At 45.7% G+C, this 24764-nt stretch overlaps 1 protein-coding gene across 1 annotated transcript in view; it reads right to left on the bottom strand.

Annotated features, from left to right (window-relative positions):
- The window catches only part of PEMT (phosphatidylethanolamine N-methyltransferase), a 77006-nt gene extending 53913 nt beyond the window's left edge, over positions 1–23093 (bottom strand). The window contains exons 1-2 of the mRNA XM_075285230.1: positions 22888–23093; positions 20286–20393 (exon numbers count right to left, since the gene is read on the bottom strand). Coding sequence (XP_075141331.1) covers positions 20286–20378 — 93 coding nt within the window. The 5' untranslated portion in view covers positions 20379–20393; positions 22888–23093. The remainder of the gene's footprint in view (positions 1–20285; positions 20394–22887) is intronic.
- Between the last annotated feature and the right edge of the window lie 1671 nt (positions 23094–24764).

Raw genomic sequence — 24764 nt, 5'->3', positions numbered from 1 at the left:
ATTACTAACCCACTATACACCAGGGATATCATTACTAACCCACTATACACCAGGGATATCATTACTAACCCACTAGACACCAGGGATATCATTACTAACTCACTAGACACCAGGGATATCATTACTAACCCACTAGATACCAGGGATATCATTACTAACTCACTAGACACCAGGGATATCATTACTAACCCACTAGACACCAGGGATATCATTACTAACCCACTATACACCAGGGATATCATTACTAACCCACTAGACACCAGGGATATCATTACTAACCCACTAGACACCAGGGATATCATTACTAACTCACTAGATACCAGGGATATCATTACTAATCCAATAGACACCAGGGGATATCATTACTAACCCACTAGACACCAGGGGATATCATTACTAACCCACTAGACACCAGGGATATCATTACTAACCCACTAGACACCAGGGATATCATTACTAACCCACTATACACCAGGGATATCATTACTAACCCACTAGACACCAGGGATATCATTACTAACTCACTAGATACCAGGGATATCATTACTAATCCAATAGACACCAGGGGATATCATTACTAACCCACTAGACACCAGGGATATCATTACTAACCCACTAGACACCAGGGATATCATTACTAACCCACTAGATACCAGGGATATCATTACTAACCCACTAGACACCAGGGATATCATTACTAACCCACTAGATACCAGGGATATCATTACTAACTCACTAGACACCAGGGATATCATTACTAACCCACTAGACACCAGGGATATCATTACTAACCCACTATACACCAGGGATATCATTACTAACCCACTAGACACCAGGGATATCATTACTAACCCACTAGACACCAGGGATATCATTACTAACTCACTAGATACCAGGGATATCATTACTAATCCAATAGACACCAGGGGATATCATTACTAACCCACTAGACACCAGGGGATATCATTACTAACCCACTAGACACCAGGGATATCATTACTAACCCACTAGACACCAGGGATATCATTACTAACCCACTATACACCAGGGATATCATTACTAACCCACTAGACACCAGGGATATCATTACTAACTCACTAGATACCAGGGATATCATTACTAATCCAATAGACACCAGGGGATATCATTACTAACCCACTAGACACCAGGGATATCATTACTAACCCACTAGACACCAGGGATATCATTACTAACCCACTAGATACCAGGGATATCATTACTAACCCACTAGACACCAGGGATATCATTACTAACCCACTAGACACCAGGGATATCATTACTAACCCACTAGACACCAGGGATATCATTACTAACCCAATAGACACCAGGGGTATCATTACTAACCCACTAGACACCAGGGATATCATTACTAACTCACTAGATACCAGGGATATCATTACTAATCCAATAGACACCAGGGGATATCATTACTAACCCACTAGATACCAGGGATATCATTACTAACCCACTAGACACCAGGGATATCATTACTAACCCACTAGACACCAGGGATATCATTACTAACCCACTAGACACCAGGGATATCATTACTAACCCACTAGACACCAGGGATATCATTACTAACCCACTAGATACCAGGGATATCATTACTAATCCAATAGACACCAGGGGATATCATTACTAACCCACTAGACACCAGGGATATCATTACTAACCCACTAGACACCAGGGATATCATTACTAACCCACTAGATACCAGGGATATCATTACTAATCCAATAGACACCAGGGGATATCATTACTAACCCACTAGATACCAGGGATATCATTACTAACCCACTAGACACCAGGGATATCATTACTAACCCACTATACACCAGGGATATCATTACTAACCCACTAGACACCAGGGATATCATTACTAACTCACTAGATACCAGGGATATCATTACTAATCCAATAGACACCAGGGGATATCATTACTAACCCACTAGACACCAGGGGATATCATTACTAACCCACTAGACACCAGGGATATCATTACTAACCCACTATACACCAGGGATATCATTACTAACCCACTAGACACCAGGGATATCATTACTAACCCACTAGACACCAGGGATATCATTACTAACTCACTAGATACCAGGGATATCATTACTAATCCAATAGACACCAGGGGATATCATTACTAACCCACTAGACACCAGGGGATATCATTACTAACCCACTAGACACCAGGGATATCATTACTAACCCACTAGACACCAGGGATATCATTACTAACCCACTAGATACCAGGGATATCATTACTAACCCACTAGACACCAGGGATATCATTACTAACCCACTAGACACCAGGGATATCATTACTAACCCACTAGACACCAGGGATATCATTACTAACCCACTAGACACCAGGGATATCATTACTAACTCACTAGATACCAGGGATATCATTACTAATCCAATAGACACCAGGGGATATCATTACTAACCCACTAGACACCAGGGGATATCATTACTAACCCACTAGACACCAGGGATATCATTACTAACCCACTATACACCAGGGATATCATTACTAACCCACTAGACACCAGGGATATCATTACTAACCCACTAGACACCAGGGATATCATTACTAACTCACTAGATACCAGGGATATCATTACTAATCCAATAGACACCAGGGGATATCATTACTAACCCACTAGACACCAGGGGATATCATTACTAACCCACTAGACACCAGGGATATCATTACTAACCCACTAGACACCAGGGATATCATTACTAACCCACTAGATACCAGGGATATCATTACTAACCCACTAGACACCAGGGATATCATTACTAACCCACTAGACACCAGGGGATATCATTACTAACCCACTAGACACCAGGGATATCATTACTAACCCACTATACACCAGGGATATCATTACTAACCCACTAGACACCAGGGATATCATTACTAACCCACTAGACACCAGGGATATCATTACTAACTCACTAGATACCAGGGATATCATTACTAATCCAATAGACACCAGGGGATATCATTACTAACCCACTAGACACCAGGGGATATCATTACTAACCCACTAGACACCAGGGATATCATTACTAACCCACTAGACACCAGGGATATCATTACTAACCCACTAGATACCAGGGATATCATTACTAACCCACTAGACACCAGGGATATCATTACTAACCCACTAGACACCAGGGATATCATTACTAACCCACTAGACACCAGGGATATCATTACTAACCCACTAGACACCAGGGGTATCGTTACTAACCCACTAGACACCAGGGATATCATTACTAACTCACTAGATACCAGGGATATCATTACTAATCCAATAGACACCAGGGGATATCATTACTAACCCACTAGATACCAGGGATATCATTACTAACCCACTAGACACCAGGGATATCATTACTAACCCACTAGACACCAGGGATATCATTACTAACCCACTAGACACCAGGGATATCATTACTAACCCACTAGACACCAGGGATATCATTACTAACTCACTAGATACCAGGGATATCATTACTAATCCAATAGACACCAGGGGATATCATTACTAACCCACTAGACACCAGGGATATCATTACTAACCCACTAGACACCAGGGATATCATTACTAACCCACTAGATACCAGGGATATCATTACTAATCCACTAGACACCAGGGATATCATTACTAACTCACTAGATACCAGGGATATCATTACTAATCCAATAGACACCAGGGGATATCATTACTAACCCACTAGACACCAGGGATATCATTACTAACCCACTAGACACCAGGGATATCATTACTAACCCACTAGATACCAGGGATATCATTACTAACCCACTAGACACCAGGGATATCATTACTAACCCACTAGACACCAGGGATATCATTACTAACCCACTAGACACCAGGGATATCATTACTAACCCAATAGACACCAGGGATATCATTACTAACTCACTAGATACCAGGGATATCATTACTAACCCACTAGACACCAGGGATATCATTACTAACCCACTAGACACCAGGGATATCATTACTAACCCACTAGACACCAGGGATATCATTACTAACCCACTAGACACCAGGGATATCATTACTAACCCACTAGACACCAGGGATATCATTACTAACCCACTAGACACCAGGGATATCATTACTAACCCACTAGACACCAGGGGTATCATTACTAATGAAGTAGACACCAGGGGATATCATTACTAACCCACTAGACACCAGGGATATCATTACTAACTCATTAGACACCAGGGATATCATTACTAACCCACTAGACACCAGGGGTATCATTACTAATGAAGTAGACACCAGGGGATATCATTACTAACCCATTATATGCCAGGGATAACACACTACTATTAGGCACCAGGGGTATATTTCTGCCGTAGTAGGTGGTAAGAATGTTATTCTAAGTATATAGTTACTAAACCACTACACACACGGGACCTGTAGCACATAAGGAAGCTTGCACATGAGATAGTTGTATGTGAGGCCACTGAAGACCAGGACTGTGTATTCGATACCACCCCCGAGTGATGTATCACCTGTTATATAAAAAGTGTCCCCATTGACATGTTGTTCTGGGTCAAACATACCATCACAATAACTGGAAAATCGCCATTTATTGACTTCCGCCGCCTTGCGTAAATATTACAGAAGCCATTTTGACTTAATGACTTTCTGTGAATGTTATGTACGCCGGGTGAAGAAGTGAACGCGGCCGCAACAAAAGTTCATCCGGCTGTAAATGACAAGTTCCAGGAATTACTGTACTGATATTATTCTCAATCTGTTGGTATTTTTTACATCACATATAAACAAAGTGGGGGCGCGATGGAGACTTCACACGGCGGCCGCTCTGACGAACAGAACATAAGTTGCGAATTAATTATCAGAAGGGTAAGATAATTGTCTCTGTGTATGTGTACGGCGGATCCATCAGGAGTTTATTTTAGTCTGTTCTCTCTGCAGACCTGTCATAGGAGCGATGGGACGGGGTCGGGACTGATGAGATAATGACATGCGCCGTCCATCACCCGCACGCTCAGCACTCGCCCGCTAATAGGCCGCTCATGCCATGTTTGACCTCTTGTTGCTCGCTTGTAATTGAGCGGGGCTGAGCACTATTCCTGGTGAGCGGTACAAACAGGCCATGTTCTCTTCATGTAATTGCTTCCTATTACTTAGATACAAGTAGGTAATACACTGTACGTATCTGCAGAGCATCTCACCCTGAAAGAGAATATACTCAGCTTGTCCTCTTGTGTCAAGTTAAGATTCCTTTCGGTCAACTCCCTTTCTAGCTTCCTTTTTCCAATGTGGCCATCTACTGGCAGTCATATATCATCTTCTCTTACCACTACTGAAGGCTACCGGGGCACTGGAGATCACTATAATGTGTAGGGGGCACTGGGGAGTACTATACTGTGTGTGGGTAGGGATACTGGGGAGCATTATACTGTGTGTGGGTGGGGATACTGGGGAGTATTATACTGTGTGTAGGTATGGATACTGTGGAGTATTATACTGTGTGTGCGTGGGGATACTGGGGAGCATTATACTGTTTGTGGGTAGGGATACTGGGTAGCATTATACTGTTTGTGGGTAGGGATACTGGGTAGCATTATACTGTTTGTGGGTAGGGATACTGGGGAGCATTATACTGTGTGTGGGTGGGGATACTGGGGAGTATTATACTGTGTGTGGGTGGGGATACTGGGGAGTATTATACTGTGTGTGGGTAGGGATACTGGGGAGCATTATACTGTGTGTGGGTGGGGATACTGGGGAGTATTATACTGTGTGTGGGTAGGGATACTGGGGAGCATTATACTGTGTGTGGGTGGGGATACTGGGGAGTATTATACTGTGTGTAGGTGTGGATACTGGGGAGTATTATACTGTGCGTGGGTGGGGATACTGGGGAGTATTATACTGTGCGTGGGTGGGGATACTGGGGAGTATTATACTGTGCGTGGGTGGGGATACTGGGGAGTATTATACTGTGTGTGGGTGGGGATACTGGGGAGTATTATATTGTGTGCGGGTGGAGATACTGGGGAGTATTATACTGTGTGTGGGTGAGGATACTGGGGAGTATTATACTGTGTGTGGGTGGGGATACTGGGGAGTATTATACTGTGTGTGGGTGGGAATACTGGGGAGTATTATACTGTGTGTGGGTGAGGATACTGGGGAGTATTATACTGTGTGTGGGTGAGGATACTGGGGAGTATTATACTGTGTGTGTGTGGGTATACTGGGGAGTATTATACTGTGTGTGGGTGGGGATACTGGGGAGTATTATACTGTGTGTGGGTGAGGATACTGGGGAGTATTATACTGTGTGTGGGTGAGGATACTGGGGAGTATTATACTGTGTGTGGGTGAGGATACTGGGGAGTATTATACTGTGTGTGGGTGAGGATACTGGGGAGTATTATACTGTGTGTGTGTGGGTGAGGATACTGGGGAGTATTATACTGTGTGTGTGTGGGTATACTGGGGAGTATTATACTGTGTGTGGGTGGGGATACTGGGGAGTATTATACTGTGTGTGGGTGGGAATACTGGGGAGTATTATACTGTGTGTGGGTGAGGATACTGGGGAGTATTATACTGTGTGTGGGTGAGGATACTGGGGAGTATTATACTGTGTGTGTGTGGGTATACTGGGGAGTATTATACTGTGTGTGGGTGGGGATACTGGGGAGTATTATACTGTGTGTGGGTGAGGATACTGGGGAGTATTATACTGTGTGTGGGTGAGGATACTGGGGAGTATTATACTGTGTGTGTGTGGGTGAGGATACTGGGGAGTATTATACTGTGTGTGTGTGGGTATACTGGGGAGTATTATACTGTGTGTGGGTGGGGATACTGGGGAGTATTATACTGTGTGTGGGTGAGGATACTGGGGAGTATTATACTGTGTGTGGGTGAGGATACTGGGGAGTATTATACTGTGTGTGGGTGAGGATACTGGGGAGTATTATACTGTGTGTGGGTGGAGATACCGGGGAGTATTATACTGTGTGTGGGTGAGGATACTGGGGAGTATTATACTGTGTGTGGGTGGGGATACTGGGGAGTATTATACTGTGTGTGGGTAGGGATACTGGGGAGTATTATACTGTGTGTAGGCCACTGGGGAGCATTATACAGTGTGTGAGTGACACTAGGTATTATTATACTGTGAGTATGGGGTGACTTGTGAGCATTATACTACATGGGGGACCACTATACTGTGTGTGGGTGGGGATACTTGGGAGTATTATACTGTGTGTAGGCCACTGGGGAGCATTATACTATGCAGTGCGACACTGGGCAGCATTATAATGTGTCAGAGGGACACTGGGTAGTATTACACTGTGTGTGGGTGGGGATACTTGGGAGTATTATACTGTGTGTAGGCTACTAGGTAGTATTATACTGTGAGTATGGGGTGACTTGTGAGCATTATACTACGTGGGGGACCACTGGGGAGCATTATAATGTCTAGGGGGGGACACTAGGTAGTATTATATTGTCAGTATGGGGTGAATTGTGAGCATTATACTACGTGGGGGACCATTATACAGTACGTGAGTGACACTGGGTAGTATTATACTGTGAGTATGGGACAACATGAGAGCATTATACTATGTAGAGGACCACTAGGAAGCATTATACTGTGTTATTTGAAGGTTTTGGAGAGTGAAAGCAATGGAACTCCTTAGGTGCCGCAGTCACATCTGACTACGGCACCTAAAGGGATAAGTGCCTGCGAGCAGAGATGTGTCTAATCACAGACACCGCTGCCTGGACTCTGCTGCAGAGACCCCACTCAGCTCGCAGCAACTGATGCAGGTGCCACGTTTAAAGCCCAGCAATGAATACAGTACAGTTATGGAGGATGTCGGGTAAATCGAATTAGACAATGCTGTTAAAAAATTTAATTGTCTGAAACGCTCTGGGCGAACTAACTGAATGTCCAGCTGTAATGTAGGGAGCATTGAAGAGCACTGGACCATGTGAAGGACCTTTGGGGAGCCTTATATTGTGTGTGGGGGGGATTACCGAGCAGCATTGTACCAGGTAAGGGACTACTGGAGCATTATATTGTGTTTTGGTGGACTCTGGGGAGCATTATACTATGTTTGTGTGGGTTACTGAGGAGCACTGTACTATGTGGCAGAGAATTAGACTGTTTGGCTCATAGATTTTTGGGGGTCCCCATACATTGCCATTGTATGCAGCATCGGATCATACTTTGTGATTCCAAACACAATCTGATCTTCCGCTCTGCATTTGCAGCAGTACATGATGTAGAATCTCTTATGCAGATGGCCCATTACATAACCTTCAGGGATTTGCAAAAACCAGTAGACACTTTTTTGCAAAGTTGCCAGGATTTGTGTGTGTGTATGTGCGGCATTGTGCGTACACAGCTTGTCACATCATAAATCACTACAAACCGCCGTTGCACCAGCGCTCACTTCACATGAATAGGGAGAGTAGCCGTGAGCCAATACAATCTCTCATAGGAGATCATCGCCATGTTGCATAATGCACTTCTTTCTGATCTGTCCCGGCTTCCTACTTCTCACAGCTGGGGGTTTGTTACAACGGTGTCCAGTCTAAACCATTCTCTGTAACGTAACCATTCTCTGGTCCCACAGCCCCTTTCATTCAATGAATAGGAGCCGCAGAAGCAGGGCCGCAAAATCAGACAGGAATAGGGCCTGCTCCATATTTTGTGGCTCGGACTGTCAGCCCTGTAATTCACGGACATGTGTACGGGCCCATGGAAATGAATGGGTCAGTGTGCTATCCGGTAAAAACCAGGAGAGAACATTGACCAGTCATACGGTCATCTGCAAGGGGCTTAGCCTCAAAGTATCAGTACCGGCATTATGTGTTACTTAAAGGGATCCTATCATTAAAATGCTATTTTTTCTCACTAACACATAGGAATAGCCTTAAGAAAGGCTATTCTTCTCCGCGCCGCCATTCAGTAGAAATTCCAGTTTTCTTTGGTATGCAAATGAGTTCTCTGGCTGCACTGGGGGCGTCCCCAATGCTGCGGGAGAAATCTCCAGAGCCGCCTCTATCTTATTCTGGAACGGCCTCTCCCCGCGTCTTCTTCCAGCGCTGGGTTCAAACTTTTACGCATGCGCAGTCGGCTCTGCCATCGGGCCTCGGGCAGAGTCAACTGCATGCACATGCCAACATTTTTCTGTGGCCACAAAAAATTGGGCGCGGGCATGTGCAGTCGGCTCTGCCCGAGTCCCGATGGCAGAGCCGACTGCACATGCGTAGAAGTTTGAAGTCAGAGCCATAAGAAGACACGGAGAGAGGCCGTACCAGACGAAGATGGTGGCGGTGCTGGAGATTTCTCTCGCAGCATTGGGGACGCCCCCAGTGCTGGGAGAGAACTCATTTGCATACCGAAGAAAACCCGGATATCTAACGAACGGCGGCGCGGAGAAGACATCTAAAGGTAGGAAAGGAATAGCCTTTCTTAAGGCTATTCCTACGTGTTAGGGAGAAAAAAAATAGCATTTTAATGTTAGAATCCCTTTAATGATAATACTGAAACGAACCCTCAGCTGTGAGAAGCCCTAGGGGGCTGACTTATCTTTGGCTTGTGCACCCAATAACTGGCCTAAAATGCAAGAAAACTGAAAATTTGGGGGCAAAAATTACAACTTTCTCAGTTCCACGCCCCACACGCTACTTTCTTCAATGGGGACATGACAGCGGGTATCATTTAGGCGGCGTACACGATGCCATAAATCTACGTCAGCAAGGAGTTGGGTAGATTTCTGCTTCAGTGTATGGACTCAGGAGGACCCTGGGCCATAAATTGGCTGCAATCTTCGGTAGGACAGGGATGACCAAGACTAGCATGGACCAAGCCGACCTCATGAAAGCGCTGAGAAACTAAAAGACTTTGCGTGCAAGAAAGTTGCAGAACTTTCCATCATACGATGGAGATGAATCCATGTATAACATGTAACTTGGTCGACACTGAACATGACAAAACAAGGTAAACCGAGTTTACAGAGCCCTATGACGGAAACCGCAGCCAAGGCGGCAGATGGGCCAGTAAGTGTCTTAACAAGCGCGCGCCACGTTGGGATTTGAGATGAAGATTTACCTCGACTCATCCTCCCCGCTCTCCGGGAGCTGTACGTTATATACCTGGGGTTTGCCATTTGAGCAGCGCTTGGCAGCAGCCATTATCATATGGAGGTCCCAGTAGGTATCCCGATTCTACAGAAAGAGCCCGCCTACGCTTTCCATGGAAAGACAGCCTGGACTTGTGTGATCCGAGTCTCTCCAGACGTACGTGCTTGATGGGATGTGAACAGGACAAGTACTGAAGAAGAAGCTCACACAGCAGAAGTGACCACAAACAATCCCAAGGGACGACACAGTCAGCGAGTAAACGGGAAGAAAATAAATCTGCACATAAACCAGGCCCCCCCGGGCTGTCCCCAACAGGTAATCCAAAAAGTCTGATAAGAACGTGAAAGAATGAAGAAGAACGCGGAATCACAAATAGCTTCAAAAATGTTATCCTGGAGGCAGATTCTGCTGCAAAGTCCGCGCCATATTCCAGGCAGAGACTGAAGCAGGATCCAAAAATATAAGCCTCATGACCCAGCTTACTGCAAATTTGGCATCTTATTCAACCATGGAACCGGCAGTGAGTTATAACTACTACAAGCTTCTGTTTCTCCCCCATGCTTTACACTGCAGCTGTCTCTTCACAGTGGTTACTGCATATCAGACACTGTTCGCACTGGCACAGGTGTGACAGATCCGTTCCATATTATCGATTATGATACAGATCAGTCATGGTCCAAGACCCATTACGTGGTTACCACAGTGGATGTTGTATTAAAGGAGTTGACTGCCCCTTTAATTTATACAGCCGTATCCCTTCTTAAAGAGATTTCCAGGATACTTCATCTGCCTCCAGTATCTTGCAGCAATGTGTTTGATTTGTATCTGGTCCATAGCAGTGTGATGACTTGTGGACATGTGACAATATCATGTGACTCCTAGGGCAGGAGGGGCAGGACTCACAGGCTCGGATGCATTTAAAGGGATCCTATCACTCAGACAATTTTTTCTAGGTACCACGTCAGAATAGCCTTCTCCTACCTTTCGTCGTCTTCTCCGCGCCAACGTTCGTTTTTTCTCGGTTTGCAAATTAACTCTCTCGCAGCACTGGGGGCGGACCCCAGCACTCAAACAGCACTGGGGGCGTTCCCAATGCTGCCAGAGAACTCTCTCCAGCGCCGCCTCCATCTTTGTCAGCAGCGTCATCTTCATCCTCTTCTTCTGGCAGTGGCTTGTAACTTCTAGGCCTCGGGCCTAGCAGACTGCGCATGCCCACAGGCCAGGAGAAAATGGCCGCTTGCACAGTACTGTAAGCGGCCATTTTCTCGTGGCCTGTGGGCATGCGCAGTCTGCTCTGCCCAAGGCCTAGAAGTTACAAGCCACCATCGGAAGAAGAAGCTGAAGAGGACGCCGCTGATGAATATGGAGGCGGCGCTGGAGAGAGTTCTCTCGCAGCATTGGGGACGCCCCCAGTGCTGCAAGAGCTCATTTGCATACCGAGAAAAAACGAGATTGTAGGCGAACGGCGGCACGGAGAAGACGACGAAAGGTAGGAGAAGAAGACGTGGTACCTAGAAAAAAAAATTGTGTCTGAGTGATAGGATCCCTTTAAGCAGCTTTTAAGATTAAAATACTGAAGCAAATCATAGAAAACTATATACCCCTGAGTTCTGTGTCTCCTGCTCTATCCGATGCTGTCCCCAGGGAGGGACTTTAAATTGTACCTTTAAGAAGCATACTTTCAGACATAACAGTGCTGCATTATACTAAGGACTATAATATATTAATGCACTACTGCTGTGTATCTGACCTATTGATACATAGTAAACAGCAATGAAATGATCGCACAGGGACGCAGCCTCACATCTAGACATAAAACATACTTGAACAGAACAGACTCATAAAACACAATAGACAGGAAAAAGCTTCCTAAGAGGAGCGGGTTCATATTTCTCAAGGCTACAGATAATGTACTGTCCCTACCGTATGAACAATACAGCGTCAGCTCTCTACAGGCGTGTAATGGGAACGCACCGAACTCCCTTGTCCTCTCCGCAGACACACAAAGTGTATGAGAATTCCTGGAGGCCAAACGTTCAACTCGAGAGAAAGGCTTTGTAATAAAAATAAGGGCTAAAAGGTCAATCCTGGATAATAGGGACTAAAGTCGTACTAAAGAGTTTACTGTTTGTTTTTTTATTTTTGATTTATATCCTCAATATCCCTGGAGGAACTTTCTTCTGTTTTCACCAGCGCCCCCTGTTGGAGTTATACACTTTATAGGAGCTGAAGAGACCCCAGAGTATAGTAGTAGTTCTGTTTTGGACTGAACAAAACCACCAGACGACTCAAGAGCTTCTCCCAAAACATACTCACCTCCTGTAAACTCCTGTGTCCAACAACAGCAATCAATTGTATCAGTGGAGACTTCGGACTGATCCTGTCTCACTGCTAGGATGGTCTACATGGTCCATGTTGTTCTGCTTCTGGCTCAGACTTTTGTCTTTGTTGCTGATTTCACTCTGACTGATCCTGACCTCCGCCTTGTTCCTGGAAACTGCATAATCCTCACCCTGGTTTCTGTTGTTCTACCTCTGGCTCTGATCCTTGTCCCTGTTCCTGACCTCACTCCAGTCTCATCTTCTGGGGAATCCTTCAATACCAAAGTCTAAAGCAGTTGTTACTGGTTTGAACCTCTGGATTCTGACATAGGGCTAGTTCACACGGGGGCAAGGAGGCGGATTTTGACAGCAGATTTCGCCTCAAAATCCGCCTCCATTAAATGGTAATCTAAGAAGCAAGCAGCCCTTTTTGCCCGGATTCTGCTGGGCAGCAGCAACCTTTGGAGTCGGCCCATTCATTTGAGCCGACTCTTGAGGGGGAAGCCGCAACTGCAACGGTCGTGGCAGGCGGGTTTTGACCCAAAAGTGACGCGGCTCCCCGTGTCACTCTCGGTGCTAAAATCCGTCCCACCGACCCCCGTGTGAATGAGCCCTAATACTTTATAACTTTGGCCGCCTACTGTCCTCTTTTACACTGCCAGACACGTAGACTTCCTTCTGCTGTTGGATCCACCCACATGACAAGCACACTATCCCAATCAGTTATTTTACACACCTACAATCCTATCCCTTTCAATTTGAGCATCTAAAATTAGCTTCACAAGCTATTCCCTGCCTGAGCAATATAGGTTCACAGCTTTGTTTGTTCCTGTAAGGACGTTTGCTGGTTTGTTCTGCATTCTGATGTATTTCTCCTGTGTCTCAGTCTATGGCCTGTTTTCTGACGGTTATGGTCTACTTATCTGTCTACTCATTGTGAGAAGGAGTTAGGCAGAGTGTTGGAATATCGCTATATCTCCCCCAGTTTTTTAAGTTATGTGTGTTCCAGTGCAGGTCTTGAGAAGGCCTCAGCTCAGGTGAGTCCTTGGCTCAATACTGGCCTAGAAAAAGGCTGCAGGTCCTGCACTCCACTGCAGATCCAGGGAGTGAAAGGATGCAGTGGCTGGATCTGTCCTGTAACCCTGAGTCCAGTGAGACAAAATCGTGCTTGTATTGTTCGTGTGGCTGGTAGTAAGCCAGACGTATAGTTAGATTAACATTAGAGATGAGTGAGTACTATTCGAAACTCCTGTTTCGAATAGCACGCACCCATAGGAATGAATGGACGCAGCCAGCACGCAGGGGGTTAAGCGGCCGGCTGCCAGCAAAGTCTGCGTGCCGGCCACTTCCATTCATTCCTATGGGTGCGTGCTATTCGAAATGGCCGTTTCGAATTTTGCTTTGCTCATTTTGTGCCTGAAGTGAAGGTTTATTTATTTTCCTGATTTTGTTTTTTTCCCTAAATAAACCGGTTTGCTGCATATTTTGTGTTGCTATCTTTGACCGTTTGCGTCTGCACCACCGCGCTACCTTCGCCGTATCATCTAATGCAGCAGTACAAACTGGAGAAGATTTCGTAATAAATGAGGCAGAAGATATAAAAACCAGCGCTGAAAATGCCAGTCTTCATACATTTCCTAATAAATCCACCTTAGTATGTCTATTACAGCAGGAGGATGTCAGTGCAAAAAAGGAATGGAAAAATGGAGGTCCATAAAAAGTCCAAAACAGCAAAATGTTCATCTTCCTTCCAATAGGGAAAGTGTCAGGTGGTGGCAGTAGTCCAAGTATTCTGAGGTGCCATAGAACCAAAGTCTACATTTCCGTAGGATCTTGTAATGTGGGAGAAAACGCAAACAAGCACAAGAACATGTCAACTTCATGTGGAAGTCATCGATGGTTGGATTCAAATCCAAGAACCCCATTGTTAAAACTCAACAGTGCTGAAAACAGATCTGACCCTCTTCACTCCTTCGATGATGGTGAGTTACCAGGAACATGGTGGAGCTGGTATCTTCTACCATGCTAGCGGACAGTCATAGCCAACGGTAAGGCAAACCTACCTCCATACATCCTACTGATGCCCCTAAAGGTTGTTCATATGTGTTGGATTTGCATAGTATAGATCCATGGTTGACACTTGGATCGTCTATTGTGTGTGAACAAGGAAGGGGCGAACACCAAAACTTGCACCAACAGGAGCTGCCACCATTTTAGACCACGAAGACTGTCCTTGGATTACACGGGAAGTCGGAGAATTATCTGCACCTTCAGAGACGTGAGCTCTACTAGAATGTCTCGTCCTGTGGACTTGGTACGACGTGAGCGCCGAGCGCTCTCAGTCGGCCTCGCCTTTGGAACGTAAGGGGTTAACTTGCTTTTAATTTCACCTACAGTGGTTCAATGTTACAGTGGGGCAGGACAGGCTGTACCTGCACAAGCTGCGGCAGCAGGGAGGTAATGACAAGATACAAAACACAAGGCGAAACCCAATCTCCCCGGCTGTACACATAACAAATCCGCAATCACTGGATGTACGCATCCTTCTAATTGCACTCGGGCCGCGGCTCCCAGGCGCCCAACCGCAGCACATAGGATAGAGTTCCCTATTCTTGGGTAGAGGCACAGTCTGGAACATTTCCCAGGAATGACAGAGCTCCCTGGAACTATCGGGTGAACGGATCGGTAATGGAGAAGAGCGCCTTGATCTCAGTGCTCAGATTGGGCGGGGGGGGGGGGGGGGGGAATAAAAACAAGCAAGACCGTAGAGGCAGCAACAAGGACAGGAGTCCCATGGCAATGTGTCCTGTAGCGGCTGCACCTGTCGGGAGCATTGCACCACAGTACAGTATGCACCAGGCAGGTAGCAGAAATGTTTAGAGCGAAAGGTTCAGGGACAAGTTTAAGAACTTTATGTTGGCTGTACCTCTCCACCCAAGCTTTAGGCCGAAAAGAACGTTCTATCAAGAGAGGTATATACAGCACCAGCAGGGGGTGCTGTGAGATGTGAGGACTGACACCCTGAGAGTACAAAGAAGCTGCAACCCTGGACATGAACAGCATAAATGTAAACTAAATGGGCATCCTTGACGTTATCATTGAGGACTTAACCTCAGAATAGCTCATCAATACCAAAATCGAGAGACGTTAAAGTCCTGCAACTCTCACTGATCAGCTCGGGGCACAGCGCCAAACGTTTTGTAGTGGCCATCAATGGTACTGCAGCTCTCTCCCATTAACATGAATGGGATAGGTCATGCACTTTACAGGCTGTGATCTTGGGGCAAGCCATCAACTGGAGATTGGTAGGAGTGCGACAAAGGGAAACCCTGCCGATCAGCTGTCTGCAGGGACCGTAGCATTTGAGTACATGCTGTGGCCTCTTCGCTGCTTACCAAGCATTGTGGCTATGCTTGGTATTGCAGCTCTCTTGAATAGGACTAAGCCTATGGAACTGATGAACATGACATTATTGGTCTGTGAAGCCGCTTTAGCACAAAGTCAAAAGATGCCGCGGGAACGGATGAACGAGGAGGACACCGGAGCAACGGGGAGAGGAGAGTAGGCAATTATTTTTTTTCATTTTTTTAGCTCCGTTCTATAAGGGTACTGTATAGCTGCGACCAGGGACTCCAGTTTAGTTGGATGTCCTACCAGGGACTCTGATTGTCTGAGACTTACCTTCTGTCTCTTTCGAGCGTCACCTTCTGCTCAAACCCTCCACTATGCTTTATACTGCAGCACAAGCTGGCAGGCAGTACATAAAAGGAAGCAGGCCATTGAAAACAATAGATGACATGGAGGACAACAGATTTAGTCGCAGGTTAGAATTAGATACAGGTCACGAAATTAGTGAATTAGGACTCAATCACTTTTTCTTGCAGAGAGACCAGTTGTATAAATAGAAGTATAACAGTGACTGAAGCGTATGAGATTCCCTTACATAGCGGCCTAGCACCACCGCTGACCAGAAACGTGACCCTTGGCGCGGCGGGCGCAGTGATTCAGGGGGTGACAGTACTCCTGAACGCTCTATATTTGGGGTTAGTAGGATTTCCTTATGTAAACATGACCTAATTATGAGTCCAGCCAAGTGAACTGGTTTATGTTCAGAGATTGGAAGGAACGCAGCCATGCCATGCTCATTAATCCTGTACAGATCTGTAACCCGCTGCCACTGACAGCTGCACATCCTGCCAACTATGCACAAACTACAATTACCACCAGAAGACATAACCGAAGTGTCCCAGACAGAGAACAAAGGCCCAGGCTGCAAGCGAGCAAGATCCAGAGCAATGAATACTGTGCACAGCCAGCCTGTGCAAATACACAACGTACATGGGACCAGGAAATAGGGGCGATAGTCGCTGACTAGGTTTAATTGCCCTAAGTGTATCGTGAAGAGTATTAAAGGGGCTTTCTAGGACTTCTATATTGAGGAGTTATCCGTAGGGTAGGTCATCATTATGTGATTGGTGCGGGTCTGACACTCAGAACCTGCGCAGATCAGCTGGCTGAAGAGTCAGGTGAGTGCTGCGTCCACTTTACTCAACACTGAACACATTGCCGTACCCTGTATAGTGGCTGGGATTGGTACTGCAGCTCAGCCCCATTCACTTCAATGGAAGTATGTAAAACATGTAGTCCAAAGCAAACCCTCCAACAGAGGGTCCGGTACTCCCATGGCCTTGTACAGATTCCAAACACCCTTTAAAGGGATTCTATCATTAGAAAATTCTCCAGCGATGCCTCTGTCTTCTTCTCCGGACCACCTCTTCACCAGATCATCAGACGCATCTTAAGCCAAAAACGCCAATTGCGCATGTACGTCGGCCATTTTCCTGTGGCCGAATGGGCGCTTATGAGAGGCCACAGGAAAATGGCCGACGGACCTGCGAAGTTGGAGCTTTTGGCTGAGGCTGCAGCCGATGACCCGGTGAAAAGGCGTTCTGGAAAAGAAGACAAAGGCGTCGCTGGAGAGTTTTCGGACAGCACAGGGGACGCCCCCTGTGCTGAATACTCATTTGCATATGGAAGAAAGAAGAAATTTCTCAGGAACGGAGTTGCGTATCAGAAAAAGAAAGGTGAGAGAAGAATAGACTTTCTTAAGGCTATTCCAACATGTACTTAGTTTAAAAGGGGCTCTAATGATAGAATCCCTTTAAAACAGTAGAATGGGCCCCCTGTCTCCGAGGGCTCCATAGCAGCCAATATGACTTCCTCTACTGCTATTGTAATCTAGTTATGCTGTGAATGACCCCTAGGAAGGACACCTAGATAAATGCAGCTCTGGATGTGACTAGAGTGTAAGACAAGCTGTAAGAGAAGATCCTAAACTGTATGAGTATTTTATCTCTTAATACAATCCTCCAGCCTTTTCCACCTTTACGTAATAGGAGTAAATATGATGAGTACAGAGCGGTGCGCAATATCCCGGGGTGAAGGTCAGTACTCGGGAACATCTGCTGTCAGTATTAGTAGGGAATCTACAGACCATGGCGGGAGCGAGTCTTCTGGGTCCCAGTGAACACAGCAGGGATTACACCATAACACTGTGCACAAGCGGCATCTGATGCCAGGAGAGTTAGATATTTACCTGCCGGGTATCTAAGTCCAAACATATCAACACATTAATATAACCTAACAAAGTGCAATGCAATGTAAGGGGTTTTCCAGGCTGATTAATCGAGGACTGATCCCTAGGATAGATCTATACCCCGGCCCCCCACCGATCAGCTGACTAAAGAGGCAGCAGCATTCAAGTGAGCACTGCGGCCTCTTCACTACTTACCAGCCACAGCGCCCTAGATTGTATAGTGGCCATGCTTGGTATCGAAGCTCAGCCCTTTCACGTAAATGGGACTGACCTGCAAAGTAAGTTATCATTTGACCGACAAACATGCACCATAAGTTTATTATCTGCGACTGTATCACACATGACATGCTTAGATACAGCAGCCCAGCAAACCGTACCTCAAGGCTGGGTTAGATACGCAGGCTCAGCAGATAATGTAAAACACGCTAAGATTAGATACACAGCTCAGCACACAGTATCACACAACGATGGGCTTTGATGTACTTTCTGCAGACAGTATCACACCTATGACGCTTAGATACACTGACTCTGTGATACACTGTCCCTAAATATTTTCATTGAGAAATACAGAAATATCATATTTGAGGACAAGTTGCATGGTTCTCTGAGATAGCACCACACATCATAGGCTTATATACACCGGCCAAGCAGAACATGATAGGCACTGTGGTACTTCGTCTGCTTATGGATGACCCCTGTACTGTCCCCATCTGTGTTACTCCATTTCCTATGAAATGATACCTCCGCTCTATATGGCAGGTGCTGGCGCTGCGGGCAGCTGATATTAAGTCCATCTAGATATGAATGGGCGCTGTAGAAGGAACTCGGAGGCTACATGTCATCTAAACAATGACAACAAGCACAAGCTGCATGAAGTGGATGTCCCAGATTTCTACCCGCCATGTAAAACTGTGCCATCGCCTCAAAGTTGCCCTCATCCACATTACATAAATTTTCCAGGCACCGACTGCACAGTAAAAGACAGAGTGGTGACGGATACTACAGCTTTAAATATATATATATATATATATATATATATATATATATATATATATATATATATATATATATGCGTATGTGTGTAATGACAGTAACCTGTATCACAAAAATGTCCGGACCACTGTATGAGCAATGCTACCTCCGATGTCACCTCCTCTACCTCATAGATTGTAAGCTCTTGCGAGCAGGGCCCTCAGTGCCATTGTGTGAACTGACTATTACTCTGTAACGTCTTTTTGTCTGAGCTTGAACCCTATAATTTGTAAAGTGCTGCAGAATAAGGTTATTAATATATAGAGATGTAATGAGGGGTCAGGACGGCAGAACTACAACTCTCAGCACGCCTTGATGGTCTTCAGCCGTTAGGGCATGCTGGGAATTGTAGTTTTGAAACAGAATTATATGATAACCTCTATGGCCATGGACTCCAAACACAAGTTTTTCAGCTCTTGTGAAACTACAAGTCCCAGCATGTCCTGTCAGCAGAAGGCAGGAAAGTTGTGTGATAACCCCCATGACAATGGTCTTCAACTTGTGGTTGTTCAATTGTGGCAAAACTACAGCTCTTAGCATGCCTTGGCAAATTTTGGCTGTCAAGGCAAGCTGGATGTTGTAGATCCGCAACAGCTTGTCAACCCCTAAAACAATGGCCTTCAACTGCTGCGGAACTACAACTCTCAGAATTCCTTGGCAGCCTGCAGCTATCATGGCAGGCTGGGAATTGAAATTTCGCAACAAGAAAACTGCAGAACAGCTGTTGCGTAATGACAACTCCCAGCCTGCCCAGGTAGTCCGAGCAACAGCTGGAGAAACACAGGTTGCAGATCCTGCAGGAAGAACAATCAGAGTCCCTGAATTATTAGTAATGAACTCACACTATGTCATTTTCGTGAAAAATGACAAACCGGATGTAGAATGAAAAGCTTCACAGCCTTACTGAAGGAAGGTTCAGGGAGTTTTACTTGCTGTACATTAGACTGCCTCTGTATACTGCACTCTGTATACTGCCTCTGTACACGAAATACAGCATCACAAAACACGCAAGACACAAGGTAGAAGAGACAGGGAACAGGAGGACAAGAACTCTGTGGAGAGACATTGTGCAGAAAACCCTCTCTCCTGTCAGCTTGTAATACTCACCACATTCCAGAACAGCGGGTTGAATATTATGCAGGCGACAGCAAAAAGGAAGTTGTAATCTGTCAGGTGCACGGACTGCGACAAGTCCGCCATGATGGATAGATCAACCTGCAAGAAGAAATTCCCTTTTTGGTGTTAATATGAAGCATTCAGGGGTAGAGTGATTCAGAATCCCTTCCTGTGACCACTGGTTATTCTCATCCTAATAATTCACTAGGCTACAACACGTCACTGAGGCGCAGAGGACCTCATAACTGAGCAAGTACAGATAAGTGGCCTAAAAGACAGTGACACGTGTGATCTATATCAGAAGTCGTACATCGATTCCCAGACAATCTGCCGCTGCACGGAACAAAGTCCCCAGCACCGGCCGTGTTCTGGACTTTGTCCCCTGATGTCAGCCTGGTCCCTACTAGTATGAAGATACCAGGTCACTAGCCCATGATAGGTCCAATGCAATTTAAAGTGTCTAAAGAGCTTAAAGGGGTCTTCCGAGACTGTGATATTGACAACCTTTACTTCGTTATAGGACAATATTACATTCGTAAAGTCTCCTGCCAATAAGCTACTTAAGGCAAGGTTCATACTGAGGAATTTTCCATGGATTTGGGAGCAGAGTCTGGCCCAGATCTGCCTCCCATTGCTTTCAATGGGTGGCAGAGATTGCTGCAGGACACAGAAAAAATCAGGGACATCGGCATTCTGTCGCAGCAATCCTGCAGCAGAAAATGAATTTCTCTTCATTTTCTGCAGTGTGAATCTAGTCTAAGGACCCAGCAACACTTGGGTGAATTCCGCTCTCTCTTCTGAGGCTCATGACATTGCATCCATTGAGTCTAGAGCCAAGCTGGAGCACTTTCAGCTGTCTGTAGGCAAATCCAGAAAATCAGGCCCCGCCCCCACTGCACCTGCAAGTTGATTTGCATATCCATTAAAAGGGGATTACGTCTGTATCGCATCATTGGCTTGTGATCACACAGGTATGTTTCTGCTCTTATTAAAGATCCCCAACTTGTCCCCACCGACTGTCTTTGAAAAACTATGTCGTGCGGGCACCTCTACTGCTGGCCTTATCTCTAGTATTTATGTATCCTCTCCTCCTCTGGATGGCAGGGCCCCATATCACATAAATATATGGAGAAGTGGTCTGGGGCCTTGAACAGGCAGATCTCCCTGAACCAATGGCAAATTGTCTGTTCCCGTGCAGCTAAATCCTCCACCTGTGTTACGTTCCGGGAGACCCAGTACAAGCTACTTATGCACTGGTACCATACCCCAGCCTTGCTCCACTCCCTTAACCCTAACATCTCTTCCCTGTGTTGGGCAGGAGTGGGTACTCTGTATCATATATTTTGGGACTGTCCAGGGATCCACCCTTTCTGTCTGGAGGTCAGGTCCCTTACGGACGCTCTATTTATCCAAGGTGTCCCTTTCAACCCCTCATCTATCTCCTCAATCTCCCCCCTGCTCATCTGGGTAAACAGACCTCTAAATTGTTTCTATATCTCTGTACCGCAGCCAAAACTCTCATCGCTCTCCGATGGAAGAGTGCCTCTCCTCCCTCTGATCTTGTAACCCGAGTTAAGGATGTCCGTAGTGTGGAGAACTTGACTTAACCATACTGTTGAGGCGTTCCAGGCTATACGGTCACCTTGGGACGCATACTGTATTTTGAATGGTCTCTGACTCCTTCCCTTTCCTCCCCCACCCCCTCATTTCCACTCTCAGTTTTTTGTGATGTGTATACATTCCCAGTCTACTTGGCGGTATATGCATTGCTTCACGTTCTTATTTTTTGTTTTCAACTCTTTTGTTATATTGTATTTTATAAAAATCCTTTCAATAAAAACTACAGCTCAAAAAAAAAAGAAAAAGACCCCCGACTTGGCGCTATTATTGCTTGAGGACCTCATAGACTCCTTTTAAAGGGCTCATCCAAAAGTTCTATTTAGGATGAGAACACGCAATGTGGTCAGGGATGCGTCCAAAGCCATGAAACGTCATACAGGTCTGTGTGGTCCTGAAGTAAATTTTGATCGTTACAATGTTATACCATACACATTTATAAGCCGTAATATGCTGCAGGGGCGATCATCTGCAGGCAGGAACTAGACAGAAGCTTCACAGAGTGATGTAGTCAACATATTAGTCATTGTATGGTCAGTTCCAAATCTGCATCAAAAACACAGTCCTGAAAGATGGACCCTAGGGAGGACTGTGCAAAAGTCTAACCCAATAGGATCCCATCGAAATGGTGCATCAGGGTCCGACTCCTCCCACCTGTTTAGCTCTATCGTTAGGAACATGAATCACTTTTGGACAATCCCTTTCATTTAAAAGAATCGTCCATTTTGGATATCTCCTGTTCAGCGGATTCTTCATCTTTCAGTGAGTTCGTCATAACAGGTCGCAGCAGCAAAAAGCTGTTGTAATCATGGAAACAGCTTACTATTCTCAAGATGTTGTGTATAACATAGTGGACAACCCCTTTAAATGTAAACAATGGTCAGATGGTGCAAGGGTTAACCCAGTAGTGGCAGCTGTACAGGTAACTCAGCCCCAATGTACACGGACACTATAAATCATCACATGCGATATTTACCTTAGAATAATCCAAATTACTGAGCCCACCACAGCACTCCAAGTGCTCAGCAGCCACTATGTGTGCTAGCCTAGCGTGTGTATGACGGACGGCCAGTGAGTGGCGCCCTCATCAGGACACCACCGAAGTCACTGACTAAAGGTCTCACACACTGGACACTGCGGCTCCTGTCAGCACACACGTGGACCGTGTCAAAGACTCACACACTTCCGGGATCCTGAGACGTTACCTGTGTTCTGATTGGCTGGACGGGATCCACTGTGACGATTGGTTTATATAAGACGCTCTCTGATTGGCCGACGCTGAGCGAATGCCCCGCCCCCTGGGTTGGTTTGGGCGGGAGCTGCGGGATGCCGCTGCAGTTAGTCTGGTTGCTATGACAACAGCATCCCTTGTAATGGCGGGGCTGAGGAAATAAAGTGATTGTGAAGGAAGAAAAGTAGAATAAACGATAATAAATCATAGCCTGGTGTGACGTAATAACTCACTATACACTATACACCTCAGAGACTTCATAGTCTATATAATAATAACAATACTACAATAAAATATAACGTGATATACCAATATATACAGTACTAGCATCGCCATGTGTGAGGCGGCGGTGCTAACAAAATGGCAGATATAGTTTATTATTTCAGGAATATACATTATTATTTCATCCATTTCTATTGCATTGGTGTGTAATGGCGTCCACTCCAAGGTTTACCTTTGCGTTCACTTTGAAGCCCCTGCGCCCAGAACGTGAGGGGGTGCACACCCGGGCCTGGGAGCCTTAGGGGGCCCATGAGGTGTCTCCTCAAAATATACAGAGGAAAGTACTGTAAATGTGCTCGCCATCTTTTAGAATTAGGTCCCCAGATGAAAATTTCGATATGGCCACGACCCCATTTACGGATGGGGTGACACCTCCTTTTTTTGGGGTAACATAAAATATGTTTGATGTGGGAGATTTGCCCATTCTTCCGGGATGTCAGGAGGTCACCCCTATATTAGAAACTTCATGGACGTTTTGGGAACCCCTTAATTTACTTCAGTGACCCCAGGCCACAAATAGCACCTGGTCCAGGCTCATAGGCCCATGAAAACACACGGTCGTCCGTATGAGGGCCCATGGACACTACAAGTATACCTTGCAAGAAGGGCTCCAATATTTCTAGGGCAGGTCATATCCTGCTCCATGATATCAGATAGAAAAAGGACAGAGCCCCCATAGAAATGAATAAAGCATTGAAGGCTCCCCCTCTAATAACACCCGAACGTCATCTGGGATGCGAGTGACTTCCATTAAAAAAGCAGCACCAATTTGGCCTGCACACTTGGTCATGTTATAGTTAGGAGCACTCAGTAGCTTAAAGGGGCTGTTCAATAATTTTTCCTAAGGATAGTCTATAAATGTCCATTCGGTGGTGGGCCGACAGCCAGCTATCAAAAGGATCAAGTATTTGGAGCCACTTCCAATGGCTGTACTATACTGCACCTCGTCACTATATAAGGCACGGAGTCATCTGCTACCAGCTCCGTGCACTACAGAGTATGGACATTGGAAGTGGTCCCAAACAGGCCCATATTCTATAGGTCTTTCATCCAAGTCATATAGACAACAGCCCGGCTGTGGTGCTGCCTTTACAATGGACCCCATTTTGCGGTAGATTTTATTATCATCCTTTAACTCACCCACCAGGCTCTGAAGGAATCCGAGACCATACAATGAGAATGTTTTGACTGCAGACACACGCTCAGCCCGCTCCCTTTACTGTAACCATTGATATGTACCCCAACATGTCATCAGGGTCACAATCTCTTTCTTCTGTCTTTCCCTCGTGTCACGCTGACTTTTTCTATCATCCTCGTCCCTGTGCAAAGGATGGCTGTTT

The sequence above is a fragment of the Leptodactylus fuscus genome, chromosome 8 (genome assembly GCF_031893055.1).
Source record: "Leptodactylus fuscus isolate aLepFus1 chromosome 8, aLepFus1.hap2, whole genome shotgun sequence".
In the NCBI taxonomy this organism is placed as follows: domain Eukaryota; kingdom Metazoa; phylum Chordata; class Amphibia; order Anura; family Leptodactylidae; genus Leptodactylus; species Leptodactylus fuscus.
Note: the sequence above shows the minus strand (reverse complement) of the source record. Positions and strands in the feature narration are given on the sequence as shown.